The following is a 13,830-nucleotide window of genomic DNA, read 5'->3' on the forward strand; positions in this document are numbered from 1 at the left end:
CACTGATTACCTTGCCAGAGAAGATTACAACCAGCTATTTGGCTCCTTTCTGTCTGCAGAGATGCTGTTTTGAGAGAGGTCAAGAGCGAAAGAGAAGTGAAGCTGGCAGCTCTTTCTCTGGGAGCTGGTTTTCCCAATTACCTGTGCTTCCATTCCCTCTGCGCCAATAGCAACAAGAGCTCTAAGATCAACTTTCCAGGGTTTTTTGTCTTAGGTCAGTGTTCCAGATTAATTGTTTTGACATTTCTGTGTGACACCAGCAGTTAATTCTGCTTACACTACTGAGACTGTTAGCTACATCCGTGCTACTGTAAGATTGTTAAACTAATAGATAAAATATTTTATTTAACAACATCTATGTAATCAATAATAATAATAATAATAATAATAATAGTAGCAGCAGCAGCTGCTTAACTATGCAACTTATTGCCACAAGATGTCAGCTTGCATGGAATAAAAAAGGAAATAAGCACATTAACTTGAAAAAAAAATCAAGTTGTATTAAATATAGAGATATTCCTTCTGTCTCAAGAAGCTCTTGAGTGACAAATTGATGAAACCTGGGAAAACATATCGAGAGTTATCTCTATGTCTGGTTTTATCCTCTTAAGGCATCTGCTATTGACCTCTCAGAGACAGATCAGCGGAGATCATGGGCCTCTGGTAAAACCATTGCTCATTTTTGTTGTTAATAAACAGATCTTCCCGATTTTGCTTCTGTTATGTACACGTGAAGCACTTCTATATGCCTGGCCTTAAAAAAAAAAAGATTTATGAGGAAAAAGTCCGGACCTAAAACTAGATAAATAAATCCAATATGGAAACTTTTATGCCACAAGCCAAATACACATCAATTCTATCACTCACACGAGGTCTTAACTTTAAAAATAGCTGTTGAGTCCAAAACAAGTCTGGAAATAACTTTTCTGGAATCCAAATTAGGGAAACTATCTAACCCCGATGAAACCCGAGAGCCCTGCGACGCGCCGGGCAGACCGGAGGCGGTACAGGCTGGAGGTCTTCCTGGAGGGAATTATCAGGAAAAACACAATTTCCGCCGCTCGGTTTTGCAATTTCCCCATGATGACAAAGCGGCAACTTACTCCGTTCGCAGTGTTTCCCAGTGAATCCCGGCTCACAAAAGCAAGAGCCGGTGACTGGATCGCAGCTACCGTCGCTGTTATTGCAGACACACGTGTTTTCACAGCGCTGTCCCCAACGGCTACTGCTGCAGGCTGCAATATAAAGCAGTATTCACATCGAGAATCAACTTGGAGCTTGGCGAACGGATTATTTTACATCTAAATGAGAGAATAGAAACGATGCAAAATGGCTCCTTAAGATAGAGGAGCTCTGGACTAGCTTCTCCACTGAAGCTCGGGGCACAAATCAACAGAAATAAATACAATTTTTGCTGATTTATTTCATCTGAAAGTAGGGTTCCGTAGGCAGAGATTATGCCATCCATATAAGACCAATCATTCATAGTCAACCCGCATCAATTAATCCACTGTCACAAACGCATAATTTCATGGAAATAAAATATGAGCTGTTGACTGACTAGGCAAAAATCTGCATAACCAGAATAGCTAATGGGTAAAACAAGACAGATTTGTGAGCATCCTCCATACGATTTCCTCAAAATGCTGGGAAATGCAATAAAGATACAGAGAAATCTCACAATCTTTATTAAAGCAACTTGCTGCTTTCATTCTAAAAAGCACTGACATGATTGCAATAATGTACTACAGCCTCTCCTTCCTTTCTTGCAAGGATAAAAACGAAAGGGCAACAGAAACCTGGTTTTGGAGTTGGGCAACTGTTTCATGCCTGGTCTGCAGCAGAGCTGCCTTACTGAGACATGTCTGCCAAACAACATTTCTCATACCTTTTCCGAAACAGAAGTAAAAGCTTTTGCTTTGCCATGGTCTCTTAATTCTTTACACAGCTTAGGGAGTTATGGAAAGCTACCTAAATGGCTCTACGCATTACCAACTGGTTTGATTTTTAAAATACTTGTATTGGTGGAAACTTCAGATTTTCCTGGGGTTTCCTTCCATACTGGGCCTGAGAAGCCGGGTCTAAAACTTATTGCTGTCAACACTGGCAATTAATTTATGTGATTTCATGTGTTTAAGACCAAGTTTAGAAAGAGGTTTGTATTCTGTTGGCTTTTTGCAAGAGGGATCATAACGAATCAAGCAGAAAAGCCATGAAGCAGGAACAGGAAAGAATCAACCATAATGGCTTAACAGTCATATGGTGCTACCCAAAAAGGGCAAATCCGCACTCTTCTACATGGCCACCAATACTGAGAGCGATGCTAAAGTCAACAGAAGGATGCTCTGCTCTTCCAGGGAACACAATTTCTCCCAGCATTTATATTCACAAGTTAAGAAGTGACCTTAAGGCACACAACTGTAACATGCTACTCACTTGTAGAATAAATCTCCCCTAAACAAAATGAAAAATTGAGAATTAATCTTGAAACTAATCTGCGCTGGAAATGAAAACCAAAACTGTCAGTCAAAATGCTGACAGGACAGATGGTATTGGGCAAAGGGATCCACAGTGTTGAAACAAGAGCTTATATCAATACTTTGCGCTTCATCAGCCATCTATTTCAATACAGTGAACTTAGATAATTAAGGATTATAACCACCCAGGCTGTGCAAACCCATAAACACACAATTTCAGAAGCAGCAAGATTAGCAAAAGTATATTAAAAAAAAAATGTAATAGACTAAGAACAAACAGCGCTGGTTCTTACATTTGCAGTTAAGTCCCTGGGAGACACTGTGTGCCCTGTGGAGCGAATAGGTGTTTGACTTACGGTGTTTGCAGTCGTGGCCAGTCCAGCCGGGAGGACATGTGCACTCTCCGGTGACGTGGTGACACTGAGAACTGCTGCTACAGCTGCATAACAGCAGGCAGTTCTGTCCATAGTAACCATCGGGGCAGGCTGAAAACAGATGAACAGACTGCAATTTCACCTAGGTAATAACTCAGGCACAGACTGGTCTTTTCGAACAAGACAGCAACAGCTTGCCCCCTAAAACATACATTAGTTGAATCCAGAAATTAAACCTGCAAAATGAATCTGTAATTTGTACACTAGGTGTCTGGGGCAGAGTCCTGTAAAGTGGGAATGGCCTGAGTGACTTTCGGGTCCTTCTCCTGCACATCAGGATCAATCAGAGGAGGAAAAAAAAAAAAAAAAAAAAAAAAGAGCACTGACAAATCTTCATCAAAAGCGATTTTGTGACTAACAATGAGAAAAAAACATGCCACCACTGAGGTCTTGCACGAAGCAGCGCTGTCCCTGAGAGCCTGTCTACGCCAGCACAACGGCCATACCCAAGCAGCCTTTCATACTGGGTAAGGAGCCGCGTCACAGTAGCACAGGCCAGTAGCCTGAGCATACCCCCATGGTCTCTGGTGGATCTGAAGTGACAGCACTGATACTACTCCTTCATCTTCACGACTATTTAATCCTGAATTAGCTACATCAAGGAGTTTCGTTGCGAACATAACCTAAGAGTGATGCCATAGGGGCCAACTGTCCAGCAACCAGAATTACAATGCAAGTATTGTGCCTATTAAACATTGTATTTCTAAGCATACATTGCCATAAATTAAGTCTAATGATACCATGGATTTGGGGTGCAGTTTAGCCGATCATCTGCACTTATCCGTAATCTCTGTCTGGTAAATAAGGTCAAATCCAACCTGGGGAATTCCTGAAGCCGAAGGGTACTTTATCTTGGATCAGTGTGTCTAACCTAACAAGCATCTCGCAAAACAGCAAGAAGGCAGAAATCAAACTTTCCTTCCATGGGGAAGGCCACTGTGAGGACTTACAGGCAGAGCAGGATGCCCCAGTGTAGCCAGGGGGACAGTCGCAGGCTCCAGTTTCTCCATTGCACTGTCCCCCGTTGGCGCAGGGCTCACAGGAGGACTGACAGTCTGGTCCCCACTGGCCAGCTGGGCAATCTAGGAAAAAAAGCACATGAGATGTCCACAGTGCCATGTTCTGTTTCAAGGCAGTTACAGATTTCTGCCGTTACCCTGAAGAATTTAAAAATAACCATAAACCTAAGCTGGATAAAGGGTTGTTATATTATCTTCAGAGACCTACAGCGCTGTCACATTAAACCTTCCGAAAGAGTCAACACGCCCCAGCACACAAGAACACAACTAAAGAGAGACCCAAAGGCTCTCTTCTGACTTCCATCACGGTCCATGTTTATTGGTTTGGTTTCTGATACAGTAATGTCAGGAGTATTTGGACACATCCGAAAAACTAATTATCGCACTCAGCAAAGGGAACCTGCAGAGGACAGCAATCTGCAGACAGATGCAGGACAGGAGGGCTCTGCTGTATTTTTCTTCGGCTCAGTGAGGGACAGGATGGTCATCCAGTCCAGAGAAATGTGAGGTGGAGCCCAGGTCTCCGTTCAGCTCCCCCTCCTTCACCAGGTTCCTGCTCTGCGGAGTGGTGAGCCACAAGGCAGGTCCACACAGGGCAGATGCTCCTCAGGCATGCAATACCCAGAGCTCTGCAAGGGGAAGAGGGGCATCCTGTGGCCCCTTGGTAGTTCAGGGTCCTTGAGACTTGTTTCATCCCCTTACTTAATCACCCACAACGAGGCTCTCCTTTTTCATCCCTTCCTCTGTTCCAGGTCCTTCGCTTGCTGGCTCCACAATAGCTGTCTTTGGCCAAGGCCCTTCCAACAGCTCCTGAGGCACATCGGGTGCATACAGCAGCGGAGACCCGAGCTCTGCTCTGGAATTCAGAGCTGCTGCAGTGCCCTGGCATCGCTGCCCGACTTGCACAGCCCCAGCCCAGCATACAAATCACTACGATTAATCAGAGCAGAGACGGGTCAGGGTAAACGAATCGTGCTCCCTCCTTGACAAGTGACCCCACGTGGTGGATGTCACATGTTCTGCACCAGGACTTACCCTTTACCCATTCTTGCATTGCAGCAGTTTTGGTGGGAAACAGAACAATCCGACTTCTTATTGCGTCTGTCAAAGCCAGACACTCACTACCCTAGTCCAACACCAAACACACCTTGCTCACACGTAGCACCAGTCTTCCCAGCTGGGCAAATACACTGCCCCGTCTTTGGATCGCACGGTGCTTCTCCACAGCTGCACCTCTGCCTGCAGTTCACCCCAAAGCTCCCAGGCTGACAAGCTGGTCAAAAGAGACCCAAAGACACAATTAGTGTGACGAAGCATTTTGAAGACATTAGAAGGCACCACCAGCCGCAATTTTAAACTGAGCTGTGCTGGTACCAAGAGATCTATGTTAGCATCAGTGTCTCAGCCACCAGTGGTCTGCAATTAACGGCAACAGGACTGCAGAAAATCTGTGCCCAAAGCTTTAAAAGGAACTGTAGGTTACCTGGACAAATGTTAGTCTTAGTAACTGGCCTCAGCCTTGTGCCTCGACCTTTGCAAGCAGAGTGACACTGCAGTTGCCAGGCTCCAAATACCAGTCTGGCTTCAGAGGGGAACTGCCAACTCGTATCAACCACAAATGTACCTTTTATTTCCAACTTCTCTATCTGAACATAAGTTTCCCAAGTAAGCTTTCCCATCCAAACTGTACTTCCCAGGGCAACATGCAGTGAGTACCTACACAAACGGCATTCTTCTCCATGAAACCCAGGTGGACACAGATGTTCGCAGACTCCTGTCTCATGATCACACAAGACATCAGCAGGACAGTTGCACTTCAGTTTGCAACCAGCCCCATAAAATCCAGGCATGCACTCTGGAAAATGCAAGTGGACACAGAAAATGTATAAGAGAAAGGAAGAGTTAAGAAAACTGAACTAAAGTCAGAAATTTGCAGAAAATCTATTATAATATACATTTTAGAGGTGCTGATAACGAAGTGTAAATACTTATTAAGCACTTGCATGGATGTTTCAAAGAGCTTACTGCTTAAATACAACCCAGAAACACAGTGGCGGAATACTTAAGGATATATTCAATTACAACCATTACAGAATTACTCTTCTTATCTGGCTGTACCTTCTGCTGCTCTCTGCCTTGGTGCAAAGCCAGTGCTGGGCGAGGGATGCTCTCCCCCAGAACTGAGCGTATCACCAAGAACGCTAAATATATTAAATATCGCTACTATTGTTCTCCACCAAACCCCCCAGAACTTGTGTCATAAATCTGACACGTTCCTGCCTGCCCAGAGAGGAATCCAAAGGCAAATCTTCATCGCGTTACTCCACGACTGTCTGGAGAGGGCTACTGAGACATGCAAACATGAATGTGGAATACAATTCTCTTTGAACTAACCCCCAAAACTACAAAGAATAAGTTGAATTCAAAGACCTGCAAATCTGAAGGAAAAGTAGCATTGCTGAAACAGTTTATAAATAGCCCTGCTGCCATAAAAGACAGGTTTTGCCACTTATTTATGGCAGAAAAAGGAAAGAAGAAAAGCGGAACCGCCCACAATCTTCATTATTAGGGCTGTATCAGAATTTGGTTTCTAGGTTTCTGTTGTCATTTGATCAGGCTAAAACTCCTGCATTCTTAAGCTGTATTCCCCTTGATGTCCCTGTAAGACCTGTGAAAGCAGGCACTCATGGCATTTACTGTATGAAAAAACCACAGACAAAGTAATTAGGAGAATATGAATATATTTGTAGCAGCAGCAGCAGCACCCGAACAAAGCAGATGGGAGGAAGAATGAGAAATAATGCTTGGACAAAGGAATAAGCAGACATGGGGAATCCAGCTTTCTATTATACCTTTCTGACACTTTTTGCCGTGATAACCAGGCTTGCAGGTGCAAGTCCCGTTCCTCGCGTTGCATTCCAGCGTGTGCTCTTTCACGCACTGACACTCCTCCGAGCAGCCAGCGCCGAAGGCCCACCTGGGACAGGCTGCAGCCAGATGAAAAGGAATCATTAGCTCTGTAATTATGCATGAGTTATTTGAAATTGCACACTGCTGCAGAATGCAACTGCTGCAAAAAAGCAAAACATTAATTTTACGTTCAGCCAATACATCCACGTTCCTATGACAGTGCCTATTAATGTGTGGGTGTGTAAAATATAGTTTACATGATTCCTTTAGTAAGCAATTAATTTCATTTCAAGCGATACGTGGTGAATGCAAGAACAAGAAATGTTTCAAAGCAAACTTAAGTTTCTGAATGAAAAAATGTTTGGATACACTCCAAGACAAAAGCTTTCATAAAAAAAACGACCCAAAACACATAACTATTTTTCAATCTTGCATAGACGTTACGAACAGAACCTGTAAGGGCAAAGAAACTTGACCATCTTTTTTGCAACATTTTTCTTTTGATTCTTTTTATTGCTATTTAACATTTCACCCTCACACCCTGCCCCAACCAGCCCTGCTCCTCAGCTCCCACTCCAATCAGACTTTCTTTAACCTCACCAACAATCCTAACGTTAGCCTGCCCATTCCAACCCAACCCTATCTACAGTCCTCACCATTGTGCATCAGTAAATCTCAGTCCTTATGGCAAAGATTAATTGCTAGAGGAAAAGGTTAATCAAGTTTCTGGGGCTTCGCAACAGGCGTCAGAAGTCGTGTCCTCCCGCTACTCCCAGCTCATGGCAAAGCCTTGCTCATTTGGTATGTGGAAACTTTTAAAGACTGTTCCATTGTGCATGTGTTAAAAAGATCTGAAAAATTATGGGGACTTACTGAGGTGGCAGAAGCGCCCGTAGAGCCCGGGGTCACACAGGCAGGCTCCATAGAGCCTGTGGCAATAGCCGTTGTTGGCACAGTTGCACGGTTTGTTGCAGTTCTTCCCAAAGAGTCCTTTTGGGCAACCTTTTGAGGGCACAAACACAACAGGGCAGCAGGTCTTAAGTGTTAAAACACAAACACCAAACCAGCTCTCTCTTAATTGGCGTTACAGAAAAGACCACGCTGACCTTGTGGCTGGCCCGGGGCTCTGCACAGCCCATCCTTGCAAGGCCCTTGCTTTCTCTCACCCTTTGTCTTTGCCTACGATTTAGCCAAAAAACCACTGCGAGGCCAGCCGCAGGGTTATAGTACATCTCACACCACGGAGACCGTTCTCCTACCACGCACAATTACATCTAGACAGAAACAAGGGGGAAGAAGGGGTGAGGTTTGAGGCACACGCCGCAGCCGGCAAGACAAGGGGAGCCATACCATCTTCACAGAGCTTGCCGTGCACGCCGGGCGGGCAGCGGCACTGCCCCGTGACGGGGTCGCAGGAGCCTCCGTTCTGGCACTTGCAAACGCTGGCACAGCCTCTGCCGTACGTCCCCGGGGAGCAAGCTGCGGAGAAAGCAGGGAAGATGAATGGGCCAAGACATCCTTGCCCTCTGCTAGAAACGAAGCAAAATAAGACTCCGGTCATCCAAACTGAGCAAGGAAAGAGGCCCTTTAGTCAAGCAGGCTCTAAACAAAGTGATCTTCTTTTTATATAAGGTAATGCGCATCTGTCTAATATTCACTAGGTAATTTTAAAGACATCTGAATTAACCAAGCTTACTTGTGTGAAGTACTAGGTGATGTATCCAAATTCTCCCCTGCATATGGTTCCCTCCACACAATGCATGAGGCTCAAAAACCATTGCCTATAAACTACAAAGCTTAACAACCAGAGCACAGTTTTGAATATTTTGAGATAACTATTTTAAACATTCCCCCCCCCCCCAATACTATTATAAAAATAATAGTGTGTTTTTCTAACATAGTCTCTTAAATTCCCCAGAAGTTCGTGGCAGAAATGGATCCACAACCGCAGGGGATTCTTTCCTAAAGCCCTCAGCGCTCTAGTGCAAAGCAAATTGTGAAACGAAGCCTCACTCCACTGTTTGCAGCCTGAGCTGGCTGAGTAAATACAGTTGCTGGAGTCATCTGACTTAACTGACATTTTATCAATGTACATTAAGAGACTTGACATTTCACATCAATTTCCATTCGGCTTCTTTGGCGCATTATTGTGAAAGATGTCCTTGCCCATGGCAGGGGGCTTGGACTAGATGATATTTAAAGGTCCCTTCCAACCCGGACCATTCAGTGATTCTATGATTATTACAGAAATTCAGTTCTAGTTTTCTCATCTTACCCTAAACCCGCGAACTATGCTGTATGCTAAGAAAGCGAGAGAAAAGAGTGAGAGCAATCACATATGGCCAATTCATACAGGTTATATATTGCATTTATCACTGTCAATGCCTACTTCATCCGACTGCAGGTTTGGCTCAATACACAGTCCCATTAAAGTTCTTTAAATTCCAGAGGCGAATTCCACCAGATTACATGCATGGATATCTACCGTAAATATAGAGCAAAAATGTTATTAATATTTATGAAGCGAACTAAAGAATTTGTATCCTGTCTTGAAATTTTTATAATCTATCCTGAACCACTAGAGCACCATGAATAGAAGTAAGAATATCCTAACCTGATAGCTTGAACTGTCTTAGGTAGACGAGAAATTAACATTTTAATCCTCTTCACTGCCATTCTTGCAGCTGTCCCCAGTGTTTACAAACCAAACCCACGATCAGTCTCCCAAAATAACTACGGGAAGACCGTTGGTTTTAATCATTCGCTGGTTTTTCTATATTTCTGTCCTTGCGATTATGCCTCCTGAACAATCTTGATGGTGATTAACCTGAAGATAGCTGCCTACCAATGCTAAGTAATAATCCTCATCTTCTCTTTGTCTCATCAGCGATAGCACAGACTTTCTGAGTGTGATGGGCCACCATGCCATACACCATGAAATGGAGGGACCCGTCTCAAACACGCAGAGGGACTGTTGTGCAAAGTCTCAGCAAAGCAACATGAGTTTTGCCAAATGACAGATGAAGAATGGTGCACGGTACATCAAGAAATGGCCGCTCTGTCTTTCCAGTTGGTTTTGACATGTATTTCTGAACAGAAAGACCTTCTGCCAGGAGGCAAGAATAAGAAGAGTAGAAAGCTATTACAAAGGGCACTGGCTGACTTGGCAAGAGAATTCTGAAAAATACCATTTCCAGTATTAAAAATCAGCCATCCCAAGAAAATTATGTTAATAATAAAAAGAATGAGAAGAAAAACAAAACCAAACCCAAGTTTGCAAACAAAAGGAGGGGGGGGGAAAAACCAAAAAAAACAACCAAGCAGCAATGTCTTGGGATCTTATAAAAGAAAAAAAATCAAATTTAGCATCTATGTCCACCCAGATTGTCACACCACCTGCCAGGACAGACTTCTGAATGTCAGCGAGGCAAGTTGTGCAGCAAAGCAGAGCAGGCAAACCTTGGCATTTTTCAGCAGGACAGCGAATAGGAATGAACACCAACACAAATACTTCGGCAGGGGCACCGTGCTGTACTGCACCGGAGGGCAGAGAGCTCGCCGTTTGAGGGTTCGTGTTGGATATTGTAGCATCCCTTACAGTTTCTCTTTAATGTGCCACATTACAGTAAAATTTTGATCTGTGCTCCTCAGAGCGCTTTACAATTTAAAAGCACAACAGGTTATTTCTATTTCCTACCTATCTTGTACTGTCACAGTGCTAGGACGACGTCCCCACCTTTCAAAAACACTGTACTCACTTTCGTTACAGATAATGCCGGTCCACCCAGGTGAGCAAACACAGCCACTGTGTTCACTGTTACATCTGCCTCCGTTCCGACAATCCTCACAGCTCAAGCTACAGTCACTGCCAAAAGTGTTATCAAGGCAAACTGAAATGAAAAAGCATACCGAAGGTTTAGTGAGCATCCAGACAAAATACTTTCACAAGATCTTACCTGTTCTTCCAGACGCACAAGTGTAAAAAGGAACCTGCACAACACTGAGTCTGAAAACAAAGTATTCATTGTTGTTAGCGTTAATGTTGGTAGTGTTGCAAATATCACTGAGTCATCCCAAAAGACGGTCCCGAATGGGAATTCCCAAATTTTTGTCTTCAAATTTGAGAGTCTAAAAGGAAAGCTGGGACTTCAGCTGGCATTTACTCCTTTAAATGCTGTAATTCCCCATCAAACAGCAATTAAGACTACTTTTTAAGAGCAAATATTTTGCCTTCAGAAAAAGTGAGTTTGCACCTAATGGTTAATAATATTGCATATAACTAAAAGTATTTCTTGGGAGAGAATCTCCTTTTCTCCTTCCTAGGCTCCCCTTTTTGTTAGTCTCTCGCAGTAGGTGGATGTGTTGCTATTTAAGCACAGTCCAGTGATATTTTTAACAGCATAGTTTGAGTATTATTCTGGGAAAACAAAGCACAATATACATTTATCACTTCCTTTTTTCTTCATGAATATGAAAAAATGGGTTAGTTTATATAGGAATCCTCATATGCAGATGCATTCTTCCCTCGCATTCCCCACCACACTTTTCTCCCTTGCACCCAAATACCAGCACACACACGGGCACCAGCCTGTTCTTGCTCTGTGGGGTCTATTGAGAAAGGCATAGAACATAAATGTTCCTCTCTGCTAAAACATCTTGGTGACATTAAGATCCTATCCACACGGTCAGTTTATTGCCTTCAAGGCTTTATGGTTGTGGCTGGAGGCTTTTTGGAAGGGGATTTTGAACACGACCTGAAAGCGTGCTGGCAGATTATTTCAGCTAACAGTAAGTCAGCAGGCTGGTTGCTTTTCACCAGCAATTTTCTATGTGAGGCCAGATTTCCTCTAGGTCTCAGCACCCAACTGTTTCTTTTTCTGTAGCTGAACAAATGCCCAAGCTTTCAGAGACATTCAGAATCCCCGTGCTCCCAGTTGGAACAGGTTACAAATTCATACTTCAGCAGATGAATACAGATTACCATTAAAAACGTCATGCTTCTACGTTAAAAAGTCATTCAATCTATAGGAAATAGTTAATTACTTGCACCAACTTATTATTTAAATCTGTATTTTTATAATATAGATAGCAGCAGGAAAATATGTCTGAAAGTATAAGGAATAAATCAACATTTGGGAGGTAAAAGAACTTACTAAACCATTAAAAGTTTCATTTCTCCCTCACCTTTTCCTATAAACCCTCGCGTGCTGCAAAGCCTTAGCTCTAGAAAAAGTGCAGATGCTCAGCTGTGACTGATAATACCCAAATTTATACGGCTAAACATAAATAAAACATGCAAAAACTGGTCAATAAATATTTGATTGTGGTTTCTAGGCCTGATAATTTTGCCTGTGGTTATCTCATTTATCAGTTTCCCAATTGGTTACCAGTGTTGTTGAGTCCGGCTGGATGCTATGTGATTTGGGAAATCTTAACAGTTTTGTTCATAAAAGTAAGTTAATTTTTTATTAAAGCCAAGACCAGTTCCTGATTTTTGCCTGTAGGGCACAGTCCTCAGATGAGTAATTAGAGCTCATACAAAAATCACGGGACATACATAACGAAACCAAGAAATCTCATGCCTACCTGGTGACCCACCAGCACGTCCTGCGCTCACCAGAAAGCACAGGGTTTCAGCTCATAATACTCTTTAAGTGCTGAAGTTTCCACCTTCAGGTGGAAAGACTGAAGTCACTCACAGCCCAGGTGGGGTGCAGAGCTGCTCTGCGCCCACTCCCGTGACTGTGTGTGCTCACACGCTCTGTCTGCCACGAGTTGCCCCAAGCCCTCGGCCAGCCTGAGCTCTGCATGGATAGGTCTGTGCTTTTCCTGGAGAACATACCCAAAGCATCAAAAGGGACCTGAATCTCCAGAGGGTTGTTTTTTCCACAAACAAGAATGCAAATATCTTCAGCAGAAAACCCTCCAATTATTATAAAAGGGCTTGTAAACAGGCACACGTGTCCCCACAGCCCCCTTTCCTAACTCTAGGAGAAAGGGCTTGCTCTCAGTAGAGCAGGCTTTGGTGGATTTTGTGCATTGGAGTAACCCACGCAATTCTCTCACCCCTGGGATGAAGAAGATCCCTCTCTCTGTGCCTCCGGGGCTTTATGCGGACCATTTTTTTCCCCAAGAAGCCTCCCATTCCTCGCTTGCTGTGCTGCTCACTTTTCCCCTGCCTCCTTCTGGATCCCTGCCCGTCACATCCAGGCAGCAGCAGCCACAACCGAGGAGCCTCCCTGTTCCCTAAACATGTCCATCAGGGATGGGGTGATGCTTCCTCCCTACGGATGTTCAGGGCAGGCAGCAGGACTAATGCTCACCCCTCCTCTGCTCCTCCTGATGGCTTAAGCCCAGCCAGCCCAGCATCACCCTCATCCCAAATCCCCTTTCGGAGACTATCTCCCCCATTTGCTGCGATGGCTAAAAGCAACGCCCGTTCACTCACCGACCCTGTGCACCAGGGTGAGCTCTCCTCGTGGGTCTTCATCCTCGTAGAGGGCACCGAGCGCGTAGCGAAGGAGCTGGGGGGCACCTCTGAACTGCAGCCCCGGAGCCCCGGCGAACCCCGCTGCCTCCTCTGCGTCCACCTCCTCCCCTCCTAGGGCTGACACACACACACATGCGCCATCAGGACCTGTCCCCAAGTCCTCCCCTGCGACACTTTTCCATATTTTTTTAAATTTTTTTTTAAATTATGTTGGTAGATTTTCCAGCTGCACCCCTGTGCAGTCTGCGCAGCAGTCACAGCTGATTCATTTTCTCATCTCTATTTATAAACAGTTTCTTCTATCCAAAAAAGAGAAAAGGGTGGGGGGAAAAAAATAATCTTTCCCTTTCCTCTCTTCTGGAAACAAACTCTGATCCTAGAGAGTCCAAAAAAAATTAAACAGGGAGTTTAATTTTCCTCACTTGAAGTTTGAGATTATTTTTAGTTAATGAAGGTCATTAGTCTAGCTCATTTTGGAGATGACAAAAATAGAGTGAGGC

At 44.1% G+C, this 13,830-nt stretch overlaps 1 protein-coding gene across 1 annotated transcript in view; it reads right to left on the reverse strand.

The window, feature by feature from the left end:
* LOC104343032 (uncharacterized) overlaps window positions 1-13,830 on the reverse strand; it is a 189,479-nt gene that overhangs the window by 33,843 nt on the left and 141,806 nt on the right. The window contains exons 12-20 of the mRNA XM_086468615.1: window positions 13,289-13,447; window positions 10,599-10,730; window positions 8,191-8,319; window positions 7,714-7,842; window positions 6,783-6,917; window positions 5,651-5,785; window positions 5,078-5,203; window positions 2,834-2,962; window positions 1,104-1,235 (exon numbers count right to left, since the gene is read on the reverse strand). Of these exons, the coding sequence (XP_086324741.1) occupies window positions 1,104-1,235; window positions 2,834-2,962; window positions 5,078-5,203; window positions 5,651-5,785; window positions 6,783-6,917; window positions 7,714-7,842; window positions 8,191-8,319; window positions 10,599-10,730; window positions 13,289-13,447 (1,206 nt within the window). The remainder of the gene's footprint in view (window positions 1-1,103; window positions 1,236-2,833; window positions 2,963-5,077; window positions 5,204-5,650; window positions 5,786-6,782; window positions 6,918-7,713; window positions 7,843-8,190; window positions 8,320-10,598; window positions 10,731-13,288; window positions 13,448-13,830) is intronic.

The sequence above is a fragment of the Leptosomus discolor genome, chromosome 7 (genome assembly GCF_034619465.1).
Source record: "Leptosomus discolor isolate bLepDis1 chromosome 7, bLepDis1.hap2, whole genome shotgun sequence".
NCBI lineage: Eukaryota > Metazoa > Chordata > Aves > Leptosomiformes > Leptosomidae > Leptosomus > Leptosomus discolor.